The following is a 14,754-nucleotide window of genomic DNA, read 5'->3' on the forward strand; positions in this document are numbered from 1 at the left end:
GCATGCCTCAGATTCTGGGCTCATACTTGTAAGTAGCCGTGACATGGTTTCATCATTGAAATGTTGCCTTGCCTTTCTCATGGCAAATGCTAAGCATGCAACAAGAACATACTAGACAAGGGGCGGCACTGGGAAGCGCGGGGTGAGCGACCAAAAGCTGGTTGCTTAATTGGAGTATATTAATTGTTTAAAATATCTTTCGATGGTTTATTATTATTTAGGAAAAATATTTATTTACATCTATATTGAAGTACAAATAAAGAGCCCTATTTTGAAATTTTGCACATGTCGAACACGCCCCTTTACTAAGGGAGAAGTTGAATTTGTGATCAATCTTCAGTAAAAGAACACGCCCCTTTACTAAGGGAGAAGTTGAATTTGTGATCAATCTTCAGTAAAAGTGATGGTTGTAATGTATGTGAAATATGATGAGCCATCTATAACAGATGATCTATTTAGGTCTATCGCTACTGAATAACATATCATAATGCAATAATTTAACAGCTTATATATAGCATTGCATGTTAATGATGCATCTAATTCTAAACAGAGGTTCTTTACACCTTTTTATACAAGAGAACAAATCTCTCAACTAACTACAGCTATTTTTTTCTGTTGATGGAGCCAGACAAAAATTTACCATAAGCCATTCATGTCACTTTCAGACCAAAAACACATTACATTTACTTTGAGCTCAACAGAGGTGGCTGAGCTTCATTTCTTTACCGGACCATTTATGCACTATATACGGAGCTTGCTCAGACTCAGAGTGATCCAGCAAGATGGGGGTTTTGGCAAACAGCACAATGCATCTAGTTTTCGGTTTACTATTTCTTGCAGGTTTGGAAAATGCTCGTAAATTTTGTCAGACAAGCAGAGCTAATAACATTCTTCATTGACACTAGCCTCATTACTCATGACTATATGATTTTTTCCTTGACACAGGATCTGGAATCGAAGCATGGTCGTACAACGACTCAGCAAGCATAAAGGTTTGCAAATTAACAAAATAAATATATGTAATTAGACGGTTTAGTTCAGAATTTTTTAGATTTCTATATTTATCATTTTTCTTGTGCTGCTTTAGTGTCTGGAGAATTCGTATGGACCTCAATATCTGGGAGGTTTATTAAAGAATCCAGAATTTGATAGTGGACTGGAAGGATGGAATGTACTGGGAATGGGAAGAATTGGTGCCGGAAGATCTAGCACTGGGAACAACTTCATTTTGGCATACAACAGAAGCTCGCCAAACGACAGTTTAACACAAGGGATATACTTGCAGAAAGAGATCCATTACACATTTTCAGGTATAAGTTAATCATCCAACCATCTTATTACGCGTATTGTTTTCTTTAATAAAGGGTTCTGACAGTAGTCCGAATGTTTCCAGCTTGGGTGCAAGTAACTGAAGGAGATGAGGTGGTTGTTGCTGCACTCTCATATTCAAGAAATAGTAGAAAGATTATAGGATCTGTTATACCTCAAACTGGCTGCTGGTCCATGATGAAAGGAGGTTTTGTGCTTGATATTGATACACGAGCTGAGCTCTACTTTGAGGTAAGTTATCGATAGCATCTTTTGCTAAAACATGTAACTTAAGAGATATTACAGACATCTACCACAAAAGGCTTAAATGTGAGGGACAAAATTAATCAAGGACATCAGTGAATCTGATCAAAATTTTCTTCAGAATTTTTTTTCTTACACTGCATTTTACTGGCAACAAAATTTGACAGACAAACAACACCAAAACAGAGTTATGGCTGGACAGCGTCTCTCTTCAGCCCTTCACTAAGCGCCAATGGAGAAAGCATCAGTTAAAGAGAACAAATAAGGTGACTTCCTATCACTTTGTAGCTGGTATACATACTATGTATCGACATTATCATGAAACTTGTTTCTCCTTTGCACTAGTCTAAATCTACATGTTTAAAACAACATTTTTGCAGTTAAGGAAAAGTAAATTAAGGCTGCATGTGTTCAATGAAGATGGATTGAATATACAAGGTGCACATATCATCCTCAACCAAATAAAGCCTTCTTTCCCACTCGGTTGTGGCATTGCACTCACTATTTTAGATAACAAGGACTACCAAAATTGGTTCACATCACGGTTCACTGCAATGACATTTGACAATGAAATGAAGTGGGACTTCACTGAGCAAATTCAAGGAAATGAAAACTATAGCATTTCGGATGCAATGTTTAAATTTGCTGAGCAAAACGGCATATCTGTAAGAGGACACAACATATTGTGGGATAATATTGAACATAACCCCAACTGGGTAAAACCATTATATGGTAGAGAGCTGATAAACTACTCTATCCGTAGGATGGGGTCTGTAATGTCGCGATACTCTGGTAGAGTGATAGGGTGGGATGTTATGAATGAAAATCTTCACTTCAAATTTTTTGAAGACAACATAAGACCAAATGCATCAGCGATGTTCTATAAGATTGCACAAGCATTAGATCCCGAAACACACATGTTTTTGAATGAGTATAACACTTTAGAATATCCAGAAGATCTGGCATCAATACCATCAAAGTATACAAGAAAGATACAGGAGATTAGATCTTTTCCGGGAAATGAAGATATGGTTGTGGCAATTGGATTACAAGGTCATTTCCAGAGGCCAAACATCCCTTACATAAGAGCATGCTTAGATACTCTTGGTGCATTGAACCTGCCTATATGGCTGACTGAGCTAACAGTTGATCAAAAAACACCAAATCAAGCAAGTTCTCTCTCTCTCTCTCAAGTCTCAACACATCATCTCCCTCTCTCTCTCCCCCTCCCTCTCCTCTCTCCTCTCTCTCTCTCTCTCTCTCTCTCTCTGTTCTTGTGAGGTTTTCTATTTCAAAAATGTAAACATTAGATAATTCTTACATAACTTTTGTTCAAAACAGGCCGAGTACTTGGAAGAGCTCCTGCGGGAGGTATATTCCCACCATTCAGTTGAGGGAATCATTGTATGGTCTGGTTGGAAGCCAACAGGATGTAGGGAGATGTGTCTGACAGATAACCAATTCAAGAACTTGCCTGCTGGAGATGTAGTAGACAAGCTGATCGACGAGTGGAAAACAAAGAAGCTGGAGGGAGTCACCGATCAGAACGGAGTATTTCAGCATCGAATCGTGAAGGGGTTATATAATTTGACAGTTGAACATCCAAACACAGGTCAAATCATCAGAATGGAAGTAAGTGTTACAAGCAAGAACACTGAGGACATATTTATCCAACTATAAGACAATCTAATTAGTCCCATTGTTAAGCACTAATATCAGCATTTCTTCCCGAATTATCATCTCTTGATCAGTCCAGTTGATTAGTTCAGATCCTGCAACTGAAAAAACAGGCTTTTCAGTGTCCTCGAAAAGGATTATAGTCCATGATGCCTTAACTCACCACCAAGAAGCATGTCTCATTGTCTACTATTCACAAGTTAATCTTCTCATCCATTTCTTTGCATATTATACAGATAGTAATTGCGAGCAACATTAAAATATCTGACAGGAAACTTGTATCACAAATAAACACGATTTACGAGCAATATCAAAATATCTGAGAGAAAAGTTATATTACAAATAAACGCCAACTTATATAGATCGAAAGCCATCAAACCATGTTGTAGGCATAATTTGAAATACCGCATTTAAAAATATCAATCGGATCTATATATTCTTTGCCAAGCATCCCACTTCACGGAATAGACATCATAAAAAAAGTGCATGGTAAAATACTAAGATCCAAAGAACCCTGATAACTTCAATTTCTTCACAATTAATGGGGTCAAAACCAAACGCTCATGCCACTTCTCTTCTAGTACCATCATAAAAATTACTTGATAGGCAGTTTAAAACAAAACGTATGTAAGAGTAAGAGCATGTCTTACTTTGTAGAATTACCCTGATCGTAATCAGCTAGCGTAACAATAATGTTAGATGTATTAAATTAGTACCCAAAATAGAATTCCAAATGACGCGTTATTCATTGAATGGTTATAAATTAATGTATAGAAAAATGTCAGATTCATAAAATTATATATAAAATTTTCCACAAAATGATGTATAATGAGTTTTAATTGGAATGAGTTTCGTACATCCACGTAATTGACATCAGTTAAAATATCTCACTTGTTACATCATTTTATAATTATTTTTATAGTAGTAAACTACGCAGCCGGGTGTGCACCGGATAAACCCTGCAGTCTCCCGTAATAACCTGCAAAACACGTGAAATAAGATAAACCACATTTTATAAATTTTATTGTGACATATTTTGAATATGTAGCACAACTTTATCAATCAATCAATCAATTGTATTCGGTAAATACCGTCTAGGATACTGTATTGGGAGGTACACCGTACACAACCTTATCCTCGTTTCAAAGAATGAAGAGGTTGTTTTCTCAAAGACCATCGGCTTGTGAGTGCACATATATGTGTGTTTTAGGTATAAAGTTTATTAGTTTATGACCCGTGCGATGCACGGTTATTTTTATCATTATATATTATATATTATATATTATATATTATATATTATAAATTTTAATTTTAATATGTTACTGACGGAATTCGAATCTTATACCTCTTAAAGAATACTATTTTTTTTTTATAATTTTAATATGTTGCTGTTATGATTCGAACCTTATACCTATTAGAATAAATCTAACGGTTCTCGTCGATTTGATCTGAGGATTCTGGATTGAGTAATCAACGACCAACAACCACCCATAACCAAACTTTTATTGTTTCGTCTTTATTATAATAGTATAAATACGATAATACATAAAAGTATGTAAAATTAAGCGGGACAATACCTTGACCAATGATTTTTTTCACAGGACTTAGTTATGCCGTAAGAATCACTTTCCTCCTTAATTTTCAATATTTCCGAGCCAAAAAATCATACTTATTGACACATCAAAGATTAAATCACAATTTTTTCTGTTAATTACAATAAATACCAGACACAGTAATTATATATTATCCCAATCCATGTACTTAAAAGTTAAAAGTAACAAACACCAAAACACCAAATTTTGATATACTCGCCTGATATAAGTTTATCCTTTTTTTTTCTTAGAATATATGTAGTTATGAACTTAAGATTTGGTAATAAGGAGGGTTTTTTTCCAAGTGCTGTTAGAACAGTTCTTTTAGAAGCTTGTTCTTTATGATTTGGGAAATGCTTCGAAGAGCACTAAAATTTGGGTTTAACAGCTGATTGGAGTTGGGAAATTTGGTAGACATATATGTAGCACAGTTTTAATTAATAATAATGAATCCCTACACTCAAATACTCCATCTGTTTTTTTTATTTGTCACTTTGACTTTTTCATACATTTTAATGTCCTTTGACCAGCTAGTTAAAATTATTATTTATAAAATTTTCTTTTTGTAAATAAAAATAGACAACTTATATTTTAATTCACAAAAATAAAATTTTTAAAATCATATTTCTAACTAATTAGTCAAACCACATTGAAATACGTGTAAAAATCAAAACAACAAATAAAAAAAAACAGAGGGAGTATATCTTATCAATAAATCCCTACAGTCAAATATATCTCACCAATAATCTCTCGAATGATCAAATCAGCGTTATTTAACACCAAATGTAGCGTGACTCCAAGCGAAGTCAAGAGCATCAGAAGACTTAAAATGCAAATGGATGTAAATTAGTAAATCACATTAATTGTTCAAGAACAGTCAATATGAGATTAGTAGCCCACGAGCTAACCACGTTCTACCAGCAGGACGGACCCACGTATATAAATCAAATTTCTTTAATCTTACCCAATTCTGTGACCTGTTAGTCTGTTACCCCCACATAACTTGGAGCCCAAGGCAGCATTTTAAGGAAAATTTCTAAAAACACGAATTCTAAAACCCATTTTACTTCCTCTATTTTTTTAACAGTCGTTTGATTTTTTTGCACTTATTTCTAAGAGATTTGACTGTATATTTAAAATAATAATTTTTAATTTCTTTTCGAATAAAAATATTTAATTTAAACTTTTATTTATAATTTTTTTTAAAACATGATAATTTTTAAAATATAATCAATACATCTTAATATATGTGTAAAAAAGTTAAAAGATTAATAAAATAATACAGAGGAAGTTAAATGATTGCCTAAACGTCTGCATAATTTATATTACCATGCTATAGAAAAATATGTGTTAAATAAAAGAAGATTTATTTTCATTATTAAATATTAAGTTTCGTAAATGAGATGAATACATTGCATACAGACACAGTTCATAACCTTTTTCTAAGTTACGTCAAATATCTAGACTTTGACTTTCTGTTTCAAACATCATACAGCCTTAATTTTCCGCAAAACTTACTTATGATATTCAACTATTTTTACCCATTCTAATAAGTTTAATTATTTATATTTTTTTGTATTTTGTGCCTATGAGCCCATGTTAAGATTGAGTATTTAATGAGATATTCATAAAATATTGATGGAGTATTTATTAATAATGATAGATTATGCAAAAAATCTCCATCAATAAAATATTTATAATCCATCACTCATATTTTTTTAGCATGTGTGCATTTGCACACAGTAGACAAACCGTTCGGAAATCAGAATTAATCAGTAAATACACCTTATTTTTATTAAATGAACACTTGAAATTAATTAAAATATAAATTGAATATATATTAAAAGAATAATATTTAATTATTAAGCTTGATATATCAACTTAAGAAAAGTATATAGTGATTAATGGATCCTAAAATCAAATCAGTAGAACACCGTAAAATTAATCAATAAAATCGGTAAACTTTAGAATAAAAATGTCAATATATTTTGGAAATGAAAAGAGCACATTACTACACTACACCCGCGTTACAGAGGATAATAATCTGGCAGCTTCTTTCCCACTCCTTGTTTATTGGACTAGCCATCCCCACACACACACAACACACACATTTTGCGTGACTACACTACAAACGAATTTCACACACACACTCACACACACAAATACACACACAAAAACACACACACTTCCATAACATACCTTCCAAAAACAACACCATGAATCATCTCTTAGCAAAGTCTACGCTGCGACGTTTGCTCACCGGCCGTACCTCCATCATCTCCGCCTCTCCGGCGCCGTCGTTCACTGTTTTCCGGAAAGTAACTGAACCGGCGACGTTGTGGAGACAGAGCACGGTGTTTTTCAACGGCGGAGGTCATGAGTTGTTGAAGAGGATGATGAGCAGTGAGGCGGTGAAGGAAGTGCCGGAGAAGAAGGATGATGTGCCGGAGAAGAAGAAGGAAGCGAGCGGTGAAGTGGTGGTTTCGAGTTATTGGGGAGTGGCTAGGCCTAGGGTTACTAAAGAGGATGGTACTGAGTGGCCTTGGAACTGTTTTATGGTAATACTTTTCGAGTTTTCGAGTTTTTCGAGTTTTTCGAGTTTTTTATCAATCATATTTGTTTATTGTTTCGATTTTGATATTTTGTTTGTGTAATTTATGTAGACTGTAGTAGTATTAGTATGTATGTTTAGAGCATTTTGTGCTTGTGTATCGAGTCGATTTTGGTAGTGTGCTTGTGCAATTTGTGTCTGACTATAGTTGATAATTTTGAGTATGTGTGTTTAGAGTGTATGTGTGTTTATTTTTGAGTGTATTGAGAATTTTGTTATTGTCTGTTTTTGTACTTGTTATAGTAGTGTGTATTTTTGTGTCTCGAGTCGATTGCTAATTGACTATTTCCTCTCCGCTGTTTAACTAGTCAATTATTATCCTCTGTATGTGCAATCTGTACGGTACTGTGTGCGTTTGTGTGTGTGTTATTGTAAGATCAGTTGAAGGAGTTTATGTGATCTATTTCTCGAAGTTGATTTGGAAATAGTGGTACTGAATTAGTGATACAAGCTGTATAATCTTATGTGCTGTGGAGTTATTTGTTTTTAGTTATATAATATGTAAGTAAAAAACTGCAAAAATCGATCCACTACATGATGATCTATATCTTATGTAATTTCTAGTGTATGATCTCGCTCTAATGTCTTGGTCAACTAATTACTCCTTTAAGAAATCTTTTATTTAATAATACTTCTCTTGCTTTAGTTAATTAATACTTGTAGGACCTAAATTGTTGGTAAAATCTAGAAATAAGTAAATGATTCTGTTGATGCGCGGTTCAAACTGATATTAACTCTTATTTAAGCGTGGTTTTGAAACCTTTCTCCCCCATCACCTGTAATAAAAACTTATTCGTATTAGAATTAAATGTAGGTAGGAAGATACTATGGTAATTTTTTGTTGCAAGTTTCTGAGGATTTGTCCGAAAATATGCGCTACGTGATTTGTAAGACATTTGATACTGTACTAAGTTGTCTCATGAGTCAGTTCGGATCAGTCGATCACACTGAATTCAGTCACTCTACAAAAATGTAGATAAATTACAATTGTTTGGCATGGTTTCCGAAATGGAAACCCTAACTGACATAGAGATGCACATATAATAGCTAAACTGCCACATGGCACATTTATCAGCTTAAACATCCAAAGAGAGTTATTGCAGCAGATCAATTCGACTTTGCAGTGGTAATAAATTAGGAATAGAGCAGCTAACATGGTGGTACTAATTGTTAAATTGGTATATCACATTAGCTCCTTCTAACGGGACTATCATAGCAATCACATCAGCTTTAAATTTACAATGTTTCACTTTCACATATTTACTCTTTATCCGAGATGGATTTGTTGATTCTTTTTATTAGAATGTACATGGATTTCAGATATTGTACTTATCTTCTTTCTTGATATTAGATATACAAGTGGTCATTTACAGAGTCGATGCTTTTCCATCAAACAAGGTCATTAGGGCTCATATACCATTATTAAGTGTTTAGGAATATGAAGACAATGTATTCCCTGTAGCCCTCTATGAAGCTATTAGTCAATCAGATATTTGAAGTGTTAGATGATTCATATGTAAAGATATAATTTTATGGCACTTATTTTCCTTTGAGATGTATGAAATTGAGGTTAGTCTTACGCTTATCTTGATCGTGTATCAGGAAATTCAAAGTTTAATTCCCTTGTTATATCTCTTTTGTAGCCATGGGAAACATATCAGGCTGACTTGTCAATAGATCTTGGTAAGCACCATGTTCCAAAGACATTTCTGGATAAGGTGGCTTACAGGACAGTAAAACTACTAAGGGTTCCGACAGATGTTTTTTTTCAGGTAAATAACTATCATCTCTTTGTCATCTGGATTTCTCTGGTTCGATGAACTGACATTTTAACTACTTGACCACTCTGTCAGTAAGAAAGTGGCATTTACAGTAAGAATCATTCTTGAATGGCAAGATCATGGTTATTCATCTGCATTGATATTACAGAATATCTCTCGTGCAATTGTGTGTATATGTTTTGATTGAGATAAGTATCATTCTTGATATATGATCTTAACTAAAGGGTTTTAGTTTTTAGTTATGCATATGCAGAAGGATCTCTGTAATCTCCGCCTTATTTATTTCTCGCAGTTGCACGGAAAGTTTAATAATTTTTGGTGAACTTCAGATGAACCACCTGATAATCTACTTAAATTTTCTCATCGCTGGGTAATGTCAAAAAACCACTTAGGGTGTCGAGCAAAGTGATACAGTGTCATTTTTTCCATTAAAATAACTTGTGTATGTTAAAAATTATTTCTATGGTGAAAGGTGTTTAAATAAGAATCCTGGCTTATCTAAACTGGTGGCACTAAAAGGATGAAAAAATAACTAATCCTCATTGGCCCTGTGTGTAGGATTTTTAACTTCAGGTGAGTGTAAATTTGGTTATATGTATTTGTTATACTTTGTATGCTACTTGGTAAGGCAACGCTAAACTCCTCGTGCCTCTTAATTCTGATCTAATAAGCGCATTCATTGAACACTTTTACAGCACAAAACATAGTTTTCTAGAATGATAACTTATCACATAGTTTGCAGGCTGAGAGTCTATTACTTGTTACAATGCATTGAAGTAACTATTTTCTTCACTATCCCTTTTCCCCTTCAAATGAACAGGTCGGGCAGATTGTGCAAAACTGTTAGACTACACAGCCTACAACTATATATAAAGGCTGGTATGGAGGGATATCCTTAGTTTTTTAAATGCAATAATACAAAGATTTGTTCTGCACCGGTTAATGGAGATAATGATGCTGTTATAATCGATTCTGACCAGGGGCGGACCCAAGATGTTTCATTGCCTGGGCTGAGTAATAAATTGAAATTTTAACATTTTTTATATTTTTGATATATAAATTTACATGTTGAAAAATTAAAGTAGATGTTTAAATAATTTATTGAGTGGAGTTAAATTCTCGATTTCCTGTAAAAGAATACTAATAGGCCATTTTTAATCTTAAGTGACAAATATATATATATATATATTTATATTTAACATTAAAATAATTATTTTTTCTTAATGAAGTTTAAACAGCTGATACACAAATACCAATCAGTGCCTACTTGTGTGTACTATTTAGTGATGTTCTATATTATCAGAAGATTGACGGGGGCTAAAAGAATAAGATTAACCGGGCTGAATCATCATATTAGTTGTAAAATTTTGCCATTATAGAAATTCACTGGGGCTAGAGCCAACCCCAGCCACCCCCTCGGTCCACCCCTGATTCTGACCTGACGTATCAGTTTTTACTGCCATTTGTAATGATGTGGATTTTTTAAATATATGTTGTAGAGACGATATGGGTGTCGTGCAATGATGCTAGAAACTGTAGCAGCTGTTCCTGGTATGGTTGGAGGTATGCTGCTGCATCTGAGGTCTCTGCGTAAGTTTCAGCAGAGTGGAGGTTGGATTAAGGCATTGCTAGAAGAGGCTGAGAATGAGAGGATGCACTTGATGACTATGGTTGAACTTGTGAAACCAAAATGGTATGAGAGGTTTCTGGTTCTTACTGTGCAAGGAGTCTTCTTCAATGCTTTCTTTGTCCTTTACATGATGTCCCCCAAAGTGGCGCATAGAGTTGTTGGGTACCTGGAAGAAGAGGCAATACATTCATATACTGAGTATCTGAAAGATATTGAAAGTGGTGCAATAGAAAATGTTCCTGCTCCTGCTATAGCAATTGATTATTGGAGACTGCCCAAAGATGCAAAACTCAAGGATGTCATAACTGTGATCCGTGCTGATGAAGCTCATCATCGGGATGTGAACCATTTTGCTTCTGTGAGTATCATTGACCTTCTCTGTCTTGTTTTCTAGATTTACATGCCTTTCTCACATTTGCGCTTTATAATTTAGGGTCTTTATTTATCCTCAATTTGGCTTACTGTGTCCATAATAGGTCAAGAAACATAATCATATTAACATACAATCAACAAATTTACATGGTTGTGAATGCATTAGATTTAAAGTACATGGAGAATGGGAATTGGGGAGGGGTGATTAATGAACTCTACCTCAACTAGCATTAGAAGCAGTTTTGCCACCCCGAGTCCCTTCCTATCTTTTTCCTTTTTTTAATTATCGTGATAATAAATAACTGTTACATGTGAAATGGAGCAGCTCTTGTCATTGGCTATATTGTTATTTGAATTGTGTAAACAAAAATCTCGGTAAGGTTTTAGACTGGTGAAAATTTTATTGAAACTTGTTTACTGCAATGCTCTCTACCCGCTCTTGCTATTCTACTTTCAGAGAGCATTAGAACTTCCATTTCATCACCGCTGCAGAATATATATCTTTAGCTTTCCTGTTAAAACAGTTATGGTTTGATAGTCTCGTGATGTGTATCCTTTTCCCCCCTTTAACATCTTGAGCCACATATATTCTATCATGAGTCAGTACTCTTAGTCAGTGTATCCTTTTCCCCTCTTTAACATCTTGAGCCACATATATTCTATCATGAGTCATTACTCTTTTAGTCAGATGTCACTATAATTGTGTGTACGTTATGTCATTCAAACAAGATCTATGTCTATTAATAGATTCTTATTGGGCTTGATATCGGATATTTCTGTTTTGATGATATGCAGGACATCCATTTCCAGGGGAAAGAATTACGAGATGCTCCAGCTCCGCTTGGTTACCATTGACACCAGTTAACTACCAAAATTGCTATACTTTTCTATATATAACAAGATCCTTTTATCTACTACTGTATATGCCATACCCACTACTGGATATAGTCATTGATAACAAGTCACACGACTATAGTTGAGATGCCATGCCCACTGCCTACTATTTTCATTCATATTAACTCACGCCAATGTAGTAGATTACTCTTATTATCTGTTACGATATGATTTTGTTGAATGTTGTGCACGAGACAGATCATTGCAGAGTTGGTTGGATTTTCAAGTATATATGGTTTATTAATGTGTGTGACTGTGTGTATGCTTTATTTGTTTGTTTTGTCTTTTGGGAAGAAGGGGTAGGGGATGGTGTATTTGGGAAGATATTAGCTATAACAACACTGAAGGTGAATGGTAGTATTATGTCTGATTAGCTACCGGGATCGAGCTCAATAAAGAAACTACATTTTTTTTTCATGGTGTTATACTTGCTAGCAAGATTAGCATTTATAGATAAAGTTCACCGGAAAAAATTATATCGAGTGAAGCAAATATATGGAAGGGATTCAGATTCTGCAAATTTGCTATTAAAAGGAAATTGTTTCCTACTATTTCACCCTTTTGTACCTCATCCTTGCTGTAGAGATAGCAAAGAGCCTCTTTTTCTTCTAATGCCAGTGCCTTCCACAAAGGTCATTCTTAGAATAATATTAGATTCCGAAAATGGCTATTCTTTAATACCTTGAGATGAGCGCCCGTGATCCATTATTCGACCTATAAATGGGCTTTCGAGTGAGGTGGAGTGGTGCTTGACGGTCATCAATCACCTCAAAGTGAGGTGGAGTGGTGCTTGACGGTCATCAATCACGTCAAAAACCCTTTTCAACTTATAGATTCACAAAAAGCCTGGGCCCGGAAATCTAGTCCGGCCCGGGGCTTTGACCTCGACAGACCCTATATTTTTAGGCAAAATCCGACCCGGTTAAAAATCCCGGTGTCGGCCCAACCCGATTAAAAGCCCGAAAAAATCCGGTTAAAATCTGATTATTATAATATATTTTCTTATATATTTATGAATTCACATTTATTATAAATATAAATAATACTTCAAACACATATATGTTTACATATTTGTGATTAATAAAATTATTTATATACTTCATTGCATAAATAATGAAAGAAGATATAGTAAATACACTATATATATTTGGATAACAATGATAAAACATATTATTTTATAAACATGTTTATTTTTTGTCGAACTTAAATATTTTCAACGAAGTGATATTTTCATAAAATAATCCATGTAAATTAATGCACTTTTACGATAATCTAGTTATTAACATATGTAGTTTTCGGAATCTCTAATAAAACTCGATCCGATTTAAATAAGAAAAAAGCTCGCCCGATCCGATCCGGCCCGAAAAAAACTTGATTAGGCCTGCCTTGAGGGCCCAAACGGGCTTTTACATTTTCGGAAAGTCCGGCCCAGCTCGGTCAAAGTCAAAATCCGGGTTTTCAAGGTCCGGTGGGACTTTTGCATCTCTATTTCTACTCCACCAAAAGAACCATTTTTAGCACTGAAACGGCTGGCATAAAGCACGATGAGGCCACACTGTCACTACCAGAATAGTGCAAGTTTATCGTAGATGGCACAAGCCACAAGCCACAAGCCATCTCAGAGTGACGCAAAAATCACTTTCATAAATTACCACCCTCTACCTTACAATAACAAGTATTAACCCCTTCATCAATATATTTTGTCGAGGGGGTATTGGTGTTTTGTAATATTTAAATTTCATAATTTCATAATTTTATGATTTTGCCATGAACTTGCTGGCACAATGGGGTAATGACAAATTATTTTTTCTGCTTTAATGATACTTTAGTAGTCCAATGCATTGTCGACGCTGTACTTTTTGTTGGTTTGGTCTTAGATAAATTTATCAGTTAAGACGAGAAGGCCAGAAACAACAGTAAACTCTAGAAAGAAAATTATTGCGGACCTGAGGGGTTTGAGTTTGCGAAAATATATTAGAAAGTGCAAAATATAAGCATTAGCACCAGTGGTCTAGTGGTAGAATAGTACCCTGCCACGGTACAGACCCGGGTTCGATTCCCGGCTGGTGCAAAGCTATGAAGAATTTAAGCATCTGTTGCAGTTGGATGGGTCCGCTGCTATTTCTGATTAAATGTGGAAATAATGGTGCTTCCTGAGCTTTAACTTTTTGCTCCAGACCTGCATATCTTTATCCTGATTCTGCTCATTTTACTCATACTAGTATAAAGCCCCCTCTCCCTGGTTCTTGAGAAGGCACACATCGATAAAAAGTTGAAAACTCCTTCCTTCGACCACTTCGATGGTTCGAGCGACCCCCTAGCATTTCTGAACACTTTGACGGTCGAATGTCACTCTTCGGACATTCCGAAATTGCTCGATGCCAATTTTTCTTCACATGTTTGCAAGACACGGCACTCCGTTGGTACAACAATTTACCTCCCCGATTTATTGACTCTTGGTCTACCTTAAAAAGCAAGTTTCAAGCCTGCTTCTCAGCAATTACAAAGGCATAAAGGTCACAACCTCCCTAATGACCATGCACGATCAAATGAGAGCCTCTGAAGTTTTTTAACTCGATTCAGAGAGGATATTGCAGAAATCCCATATCTCATAGAACAAATGGC

General features: G+C 34.9%; 2 protein-coding genes and 1 non-coding gene across 3 annotated transcripts; all 3 read left to right on the forward strand.

Moving 5' to 3' along the window:
* Positions 1-553: 553 nt before the first annotated feature.
* LOC141684745 (endo-1,4-beta-xylanase 5-like) lies at positions 554-3,465 on the forward strand. The gene is made up of 7 exons (XM_074489848.1): positions 554-840; positions 946-992; positions 1,088-1,310; positions 1,394-1,560; positions 1,740-1,838; positions 1,953-2,741; positions 2,914-3,465. The coding sequence occupies exons 1-7, from the start codon at positions 783-785 to the stop codon at positions 3,250-3,252; spliced, it is 1,722 nt and encodes a 573-aa protein (XP_074345949.1). The 5' UTR covers positions 554-782; the 3' UTR covers positions 3,253-3,465.
* Positions 3,466-6,916: 3,451 nt separating this feature from the next.
* LOC141683117 (ubiquinol oxidase 2, mitochondrial) lies at positions 6,917-12,373 on the forward strand. Its single transcript, XM_074487810.1, has 4 exons — positions 6,917-7,399; positions 9,096-9,224; positions 10,733-11,221; positions 12,031-12,373. Exons 1-4 carry the CDS (start codon positions 7,058-7,060, stop codon positions 12,088-12,090), a joined length of 1,020 nt encoding a protein of 339 aa, XP_074343911.1. The 5' UTR covers positions 6,917-7,057; the 3' UTR covers positions 12,091-12,373.
* A 1,756-nt stretch (positions 12,374-14,129) lies between these two features.
* TRNAG-GCC (transfer RNA glycine (anticodon GCC)) lies at positions 14,130-14,200 on the forward strand. Its single transcript has one exon. It is a non-coding gene; the product is annotated as a tRNA-Gly (tRNA).
* Positions 14,201-14,754: the final 554 nt, after the last annotated feature.

This window comes from Apium graveolens, chromosome 9 (assembly GCF_009905375.1).
Source record: "Apium graveolens cultivar Ventura chromosome 9, ASM990537v1, whole genome shotgun sequence".
NCBI classification, from domain to species: Eukaryota; Viridiplantae; Streptophyta; class Magnoliopsida; order Apiales; family Apiaceae; genus Apium; species Apium graveolens.

What these genes read in the sequence shown, in the direction of transcription:
- LOC141683117 (XM_074487810.1), top strand. Translation starts at nt 7,058, where the DNA reads ATGAATCATCTCTTAGCAAAGTCTACGCTGCGACGTTTGCTCACCGGC. An exon ending in GGCCTTGGAACTGTTTTATG is followed by an intron (nt 7,400 to 9,095) that starts GTAATACTTTTC and finishes TCTCTTTTGTAG; the next exon opens with CCATGGGAAACATATCAGGC. An exon ending in CGACAGATGTTTTTTTTCAG is followed by an intron (nt 9,225 to 10,732) that starts GTAAATAACTAT and finishes TATATGTTGTAG; the next exon opens with AGACGATATGGGTGTCGTGC.
- LOC141684745 (XM_074489848.1), top strand. Translation starts at nt 783, where the DNA reads ATGGGGGTTTTGGCAAACAGCACAATGCATCTAGTTTTCGGTTTACTA. An exon ending in GAGCTGAGCTCTACTTTGAG is followed by an intron (nt 1,561 to 1,739) that starts GTAAGTTATCGA and finishes AAAATTTGACAG; the next exon opens with ACAAACAACACCAAAACAGA. An exon ending in AGTTAAAGAGAACAAATAAG is followed by an intron (nt 1,839 to 1,952) that starts GTGACTTCCTAT and finishes ACATTTTTGCAG; the next exon opens with TTAAGGAAAAGTAAATTAAG.